This window comes from Camelus ferus, chromosome 13 (genome assembly GCF_009834535.1).
Source record: "Camelus ferus isolate YT-003-E chromosome 13, BCGSAC_Cfer_1.0, whole genome shotgun sequence".
Lineage (NCBI taxonomy): Eukaryota > Metazoa > Chordata > Mammalia > Artiodactyla > Camelidae > Camelus > Camelus ferus.
In genome coordinates, this window is record NC_045708.1 from 64,294,678 (window position 1) to 64,302,730 (window position 8,053).

Consider the following 8,053-nt stretch of genomic DNA (forward strand, 5'->3'; position numbering starts at 1 on the left):
AATATTCAAATACAGAAAAAACATTTGATAAAATATAAACACCATTCATGCTAAAACCTGTTAGCAAACTAGGAACAGAATTTCTTCAATAGAGATATCAAATCACATCTTTAAAAAAGTCAAGGATTTAAAGATTCAATGCTGTAAAGAAGTCCAATCACCCAAGTAACTCTACAAAATAAATGCAACCCCGATCAAAATTCCCAGGTCGGGCAGGGGGACTGTAGAATCAATAGGCTGATTTCCCATATTTGTACAGAATTACAAAGAGCCGTAGTCATGTACTCAAGAATATAGCCATACTCTAAAAAATGAACAAAGTGGGAGGACTTACTCTATGAGGTAGCAAGTTTCAGTAAAAGACTGCAATAATTAAGAGCATACTGAGTACTGGTGTGGATAGACAGGTAGAGCAACAGAATGTAACAGAGAGATTACAAACTGACCCAAGCATATACGGATGCTCCATATATGACAAAGATGGTCCTGCAGAGCAGTAGGGAAAGGATGAGCTTTTCAACAAATAGTGCTAGAAAAAGTGGGTTATCCATGTGTAAAGTTAAATGGGACTTCAACTTCACATGATACACAAAAAACAATTCCGTGTTTACAGATATAAATGTGAGATGCAACACTATAAAGCTTTTAGAAAATAATTATGGGAGAATAGCTTCATAACCTCAAGGTGGGGAAGGGTTTATTTATAAACACATAAAATTGTTAACTGTAAAGGAAACATATGATAAATTTTACTACATTAAAATAAGAACATCTGTTCACCAGAAGACACTACAGAAAGTGAAAAAAACAAGCCACAGAATGAAAAAAAGAATTTACAATACGTATAACCAACAACTAGCATCCAAAAGTACAAAGAATTACTACAAACCAGTAAGGAAAAAAAACAGGTGACCAATGACAAGATGAGCAAAAGACTTCATAGGCATTCCACAAAACAGGAAATCCACATTGGCCAATACAACATTTGAAAGGTGCTTAATCTCACTAAGAATTAAAGAACTACAAATTAAAACCAACAGTAAAATAACACAGTCTGACCAAATCAAGTACTGGAGAGGATGTGACACTAAGCAGACTTAAACACTGCTGGGAGTAGAACCTGGTATCCCCACTTTGAAAAATGTTTTGGTAACATCTAGTTAAACTGAAGATTTGTATACCCCGCAACAAAGCCATTCTCCTCCCAAGTATAAACCCTGGAAAAACACATGGATAAGCAAACCATAATTCATAAACAGAAGTTTTCTTCATAGCACCGCCTCTAAAATTTTTTTGTTATTACAGAAAACCCAGAATGAATCAGGGAAGGGCACAAGGTGGTGGCAGGGACCACCTTGAATCTTTAGAAGTGGGTGATGTTCTAATTCTAGACCTAGGTGGTAGTTACATGGATGTCCACTCCCTAAATTATTCATTAAATGATGTATTTCTATTTTATGCTTTTTTATATGCATGCCATAGTTCACAATAAAAAGAAAAAATTTAAAAAGTAAATTTATCTTTTAAGTAGAATTTAATTATGCCTAATTAAAAAAAGACTTGATGTATGGTAATTTTTCTTTCAGATATGTGTAATTTCATGTCTGTACCAATAATACCAATAAAATAAAGTGTTTAAATTCTGCAACTCCAATACCAAAATGGTCTCTGAAAACAATGAATGTAAATCCATGATGTGATTAAAGAATTTTGAGAATTGCAGCTGCAAAATATTTCAAATGGGTAAGCCTTAATTTCGCACAGAGCTAAGGAATAAAAATAGGATAAAAGATACAGAAATTAAGTATATGAAAACACCAAGTCCCATTAGCTCTTCCCTCAAAGCTGAAATCTAATCACTTTCCAATAATTCTAACAGCATCACCCAAGCTACCCTCATCTCTGGCTGAAACCACAGCATTAGCCTTACAACTGGTCTCTCAGCTTCCAATCTTCCACTCTTGCCTGCTCAAGTCCTTTTTCCAGAGGGCAGCAAGAGTGACCTTTCAAAAAGCAAACACGCTCAATGTCCTCCCAGGCTTCCACTTTCGCTTAGAACACATTAGGAGCCCTCATCAGTTTCTCTAACCTCATGTTCAACCTGCTCCTCCTCTTCAGTCACCCTGCCCCTCTTTCAATTCCTCAAACACACCAACTTCGTTCCTGACTCAGTCTTTACTCTTGCTTTTGTCTCTACCTGGAAAGTCTTACCCTAAACGGTCGCAAGACTGCCTCTTTCTCAACATTCAGACTGCTGCTTAAATGTCATCTCTCAGAGAAGCCTCTCCTGACTACTATATTGAAAATATTACTCTCACAACCCACCCACCTTGCCAAAAAACACCATTTTCATTTTCTTCAATCTCCTGTGCCTTCTTTATCTTCCTCATGCACTGGACTCTGTCTGTTGTTGTATTGTTGTATTGTTCCTCTACTCATCTTCTGTCTTTCTCACTAAATTACAAGCTCCATGAGAGGAAGGACTTTGTTTTGGTCACTACTGTATCCCTAGTAACTGGAACAGCCTTTGATCCTAGTAGCCACTTAGTATCATTTGTTGAGTTAAAAAAAAAATCTAATTGATTAGAAGAAATTCTAACTGAAAGGGATTAGAATACTTACATGTTTATTGCTTAGTGGTCTTCTCAAGAAAGCGTCTCTAGAAACATGGTCTGCTGTTCTTGCCACATCTTCCAAGAATCGATAATCTACAAGTTTCAAAATAGAAAAATAAACACATGATATATGCCAATGGCCAGGAAGCATCAATTATACATAAGATGGCTTACCACTTAGGAGATTCATTTCAGTAAATTCTTGTATTGAAACATATGCAGTTTTATCTCGAACTCCATTACAAGTCAGTTCTGCTTTGTGTTTCTTTACACAGGGCAAACTGAAGAGACAAACCGGAGGTACGTTTATACTTTGAGGTAAGAAGGGCAGAGAAAGAGATAATAAAGTAGTAAATTACACATGTACCTGCAGGAATATCGCATACAACGTGGACATCTGTACTTTGCTTCTTCTGTTCCACAAGTTTCACACCTACAAAAGTCCACATGAAACTTAATAAATTATCAAATGTTAATTCTACTTATTTATTTACAAACTTTTAATGATGAGTCAATTATTCATCACAATCAATTTACAGATATGGAGTGAATAAAGGAGATGCAAGTAACTCCTATAAAAGAAGTCCAATCCGTTAGCTATGTTTAGATACCTTAAAGGCACACACACCAAAAAAAGATGTAAGACCCTGACAAATTCAGAGAGTAGCAGCTGCATCTTGTTTCCTAAACTTGATACTCAACCCAGAATGGGCATCAAAATAATGTAGAAATGCTTTTACCCCATCATCTGTCTCCAATTCCTGTTCTAGGATCTAGGGATACTGACAATCAAACTACAGCTACTTCCATTTGACCCACTGTGTTTGAGGTAATAATAACCCAAGACTCTGACTAACTTTTTTTAAGTCCTATGCTGCCACATGATCACACTATAAGGAAATTAAATCTGAAGTAATAAGTAATCATAGTACCCATAGAGAGACTAGACAGTTGGATGAGTTCAAGTGTATTTGTCTAATTTAACTTAATCCTCTTTGTCCTTGCCAGTTTTATTAGACTTTCTTCAAAACTCTCCTCTCTCAAAGGAATATTGAGCCAAGAGCATATTAGGTCAAGCCAGATTCTGGTCCAAGGGATTTTTGGTTCCTCACAATTTTCACTTCCTAACATGGCCACTGGACACTAGTACCAATCTCACATATTTTCACTGAATTTGCTGTCATCTGACAAAACCCTCCTTTCTCAAACACCCCTGCCTCCACCATCACTCAGGCTCCAGGGACCTAAACTAGCGCTTATTTAATTCATTATTATTCCACACCCTGCTGGTAGGGCAGTTTCTTTCAATCTAGACCACAGAGGAGTCCACAACTTTATTCCCCCAATGGATTTCTCCTTGGCCTACCTTGACATGGCCAGTTTCCGCTTGGAGCCCACTGGGGGATTTATCTGAGACTCATCTTTCACCTTTGTATCAACCATCACTTCTTCTTTGGGTAAATACTTCTCTTCTTTTACATTCATTTCATCCATTATTTCCTCCTTTTTAATGTTCTGATCAATAAACATCTCCTCCTGTTTAATCTCCAAGTTATCTTTCTTCTCTTCCTTTACTTTTAGCCAATACATTACTTCTTTCACGTTCACTTTCTCTTCCTTTACCTCTGGTTCTTCCACAGTCTCTTCTTTTACCATCAAACTACTATCCATCTCCTGCTTCATCTCCAATGCGCCAGGTTTTTCCTCTTTCACCTCGGGCTCATCCTTTACCTCCCGCTTTACCCACTGAAGGTCATTCGGCATACCTTCTTCCATTTCTGACCAGTCCATTACTTCTTGCTTCACAACCGTTAGGTCCACTGGCATTTCCTCTGCCCTGAGTCCACTTCCTTCTTCTCCTTCCCCTGGCTTCTCCATGCCAGTCAGTCCATTCCCCGCCTCTCCACCGCCGGCCTCCTCCGTCCCTGCTACCCCCCTGACTATCCCGCTACCTGTCTCGAGACTTTGCCGCGCCCCCTCAGCTCCACTCTGGAGACCTCCCGACGTCTCTTCATTTTCACCAGCAAAATTCATCAGCTCACGATTGTTGACCTCCGCTGCCACTCTGTCCTTCAATGTGGCTGGTCCACACCAAAAGGAATGAATTACCGGCCGGAAGACCGACAGCAGCCCACGTGTGGATCACAGAAACAGCAAGCAGCAAACGCCGGGCCAGCGCGTTCAATCTAATAGTCGTAAAGCAAAGCTTCCGCGTCTCGGCACTTTACGACTCGTGGAGCTCTTTACGGCTCTGCGGCCGTCCCGTACGGATCCTCCGGCGATCCGCATGAGGCCACGCCCAGTATGGTCCCTCCTCCAGGGCGGGGTTTCCCAAATCCTTCCCCAGGCAGGCCGCGCCCTCCGCACGTGGCCACCTTGTTTGTGAAGATTGCGGAGGCGGGGGCGTGCGCGCTGGGGAGAGAAGCGAAAGCCCCGCAGCCTTGGACTGGGAAGACCTATCCTATTAACTCTAAACTTGTATGAAAATGAAAAAAACACCTAATGTCTCCGCTCACCACGCTTCAGCGTCTTCAGCAATACTCCAGAGACGATGGTATTACTAATCTTTGCCTGCCTGCATGGAAATAAACTATCAGTGATCGAAACAAACTCAATATATAATGGCTATTATTACTGGGAATCTTGATAGGCTTCAGGTAGGAAAAAGGGCATTAACTTTTATTCTTTCAATTATTTGTCAGTAATAGCTGAAATCAGCCAGTTTCCCATTTACAGCAACCTACAGGATTCTAAGAGGGGAGGAATGTATATATGTATATGTGTGTGTGTATATATATATACATGCATACATATATATGTAAAATATATATATATGTAAAATATATATATATGTAAAATATATATATATATATATATATATATATATATATATATATATATATATATATATTTCTCCCTATTTAAAGACTGGGCAGAAAATTCAATCCCAGGACTAGACATCTAAAAAAATAAAAAACCCACACACAACATACGAAAAACAGAAGCCATCCTGGCATCTGTTTTGTTACTTTTAAAAATTATTTTTACATACTGGGAATTAGGCACTTTCACTTAATCTTCACATCAACTGTGGAATACATATTTTTCTCTGTACATAAGGAGACTTAAAGAATTGGCTTTTTAGCTGTGGGCTGCTTTGTGCCACTCCCTTAAAGCCTGTTGCGGTTGGCTGGGCATTTAGCTGTTATCATTCGCACATTGATCAGAGAATGGGAATTTTGAATGGGTGAGCAGAATGAGAAAGGTAATTTTGGAACCTTAGTTGGGGCTCTACTGATTCAGTAGCACTGGAAGGAACATTGAAGTAAGTTGGGAGAGTTCAGTAAAATTTTTGTATAGGTTGAGAGGAAGCTTCTAAAGGAGTCATACAGTATTTTTCAGAGATACTTGGAATGCCAGCTGCCCATAGAGTCAGAGAGCCTGACTGGATTTGCAGGCCAGATTACATGCTTATACCAGGAATAGGGGCTAAATGACAGAAAGAATCCACGTGGCCTTGCTAGAGACAAAATTTGGGGTATGGGAGCAACAAGAGGAAGTGTTTATCTTCAAAAGAATAAAAGCATCTGGATTTCCATTTAAGATCACAGAGAAAGTAATGGAACTACAAATCAGACACCAGAAGCAAAAACACTTAGGAGTATTTTGGAGATTTTCCTACATTCGTTCTTGTAATCTGTTTTTTTCAGTCACTGGAAGGAAAATCTTTAAACCAGTAAGTATTCTCGATAGCATCACAGCTAATCACTTAAGTTAAACATCAACACTGTAGGACTAGTTTTGTGGTGATATTGTTAAATGGCAGTTTTGAAGGAAAAGGGAGACTTGAGTGGTCCTGGAGGAGAGAAGTTTGAGCTGTTGGAGTATAGAGAAAGGATATTGCCTGCAAGGACGGACATGGCAGGGACAGGGGAGGAAGAAGTTATGTGGGGCTGTGATTGAATTCCTATCCGGGTCTTCAAACCCTTCCTCTCCCTTTTCTATGTCCATGGGGTAGACGGACAAGCCCAGCCCCTTCATTATAGGACTGAACCCTCTTGCTGTCCCCTGTCATCCCTGTCTCCCATCCCTGCACCAGGCAGCATGGTGCAACCCTCCTAACCACTTTGGGAACTGGCCCTTTGCCAAAGTCATAGTTTGAGTTCAGTTTAACAGCTAGAAAGCTGGGAGTGCTCTCCAGTAAAGCATCTTAGCTTAGACTGAAATACTGTGAGAAAGTGTACATTAGGGCTGGTTAAAACCATTTTGGTGGCTCAGAAGGTGCTGAGTGAGGTCAGCTGTCAGGTTGACTGTTCAGAGTGAGGATTAGAAGGTTCTTTCCTGACGACTCAGTGGACAGGTATGAAAACGAAGACCCAGAGAAATAAAGTGATTTGCTCGACATTTCATGACTATTAGTGGTAGTCCTGAAAGAGAAAATGAATGTTCTGGTCGAAGGCTTTTGTTTCCACTTGATCTGGGTTAGGATAAAGGCTGGAAAATGGAAGTTCAGCTGTGTCCACCCAAGAGGCAGGCACCAGGAACCAGAAAAGTTGGAAGCCCGAATTTTGTTTTGTGGGGTATGTGTTGTGTTGCAGGTTGGGTTACTGAGAAACAAACAGATGCTGATAGCGAATCTGGGCAGTACCCTAGGGACCTTCTTGGGACGGACCCCTCCCCCATATCCTCTGCTTTAGCTCCTCTCTGAAGTACCCAGATAATTGTATCTGATGTATGTTTCCTGCGTTTTTCAGGTACTAAAACCACCACCAAATGGAAGAAATTAACTACCTGATGATCATGAGCACATGGCCTCCAGACCCTCTGGTGCCTCAGGATGATCACCATCAACTAATCACCATCAATTCTGAGAACTGTGCACAGCTGACCACAAACCCTGGGACGCCCCTCCCTCCAATGGCCTTTAAAAAGGCTCAGCTGAAACCGTTCAGGGAGTTTGGGGATTTTTGTTGTTGTTGTTGTTGTTGGCACTAGCCATTCGTCCTCATTGCTCTGCCCTGATAAAAACCTTTCTCTGCTCCAAACTCAGATGCTGACGTGTTGTTTGGCCTCCCTGTGCCTCAAGCACATGAAGAACTTCCACTGGCAACAATTTTGGGGAGACAGCCATGGCAGGTTGACCCTGGCCAGGGGCAGCCCCTTCCCTGGGTTCCCATAGCTGTCGGAACTCACTTTGCTCTGGGGATCTTGGAAGGACTCTGACAGGCACCTCACTGCCCCCGGCATGAGGCTGTTTCAAACCCAGAAACGTCTGGAACTACGGTCCATGTTTGTTGTCTCTTGGGGGTAAGTTACTCCAGCTCGTGCAGGCTAGGAATTCTCTCCATTGCATCTGTGCGCATTTCCTTGTTGGAAGTGAGTCCCTCTGGGCTCCTTGTGAGCCACTGTGGGTCTGTTCTCTTTCAAGAGCTGGGCCA

General features: G+C 41.1%; 1 protein-coding gene across 2 annotated transcripts in view; it reads right to left on the reverse strand.

Annotated features, from left to right (window-relative positions):
- ZNHIT6 (zinc finger HIT-type containing 6) overlaps positions 1-4,830 on the reverse strand; it is a 50,495-nt gene extending 45,665 nt beyond the window's left edge. Inside the window, exons 1-4 of one of the 2 annotated variants that reach the window (XM_032494711.1) lie at positions 3,982-4,830; positions 2,983-3,048; positions 2,790-2,896; positions 2,623-2,708 (exon numbers count right to left, since the gene is read on the reverse strand). In XM_032494711.1, coding sequence (XP_032350602.1) covers positions 2,623-2,708; positions 2,790-2,896; positions 2,983-3,048; positions 3,982-4,649 — 927 coding nt within the window. In that variant the 5' untranslated portion in view covers positions 4,650-4,830. The remainder of the gene's footprint in view (positions 1-2,622; positions 2,709-2,789; positions 2,897-2,982; positions 3,049-3,981) is intronic. The other variant, XM_006190161.3, reaches the window with a different exon arrangement.
- Between the last annotated feature and the right edge of the window lie 3,223 nt (positions 4,831-8,053).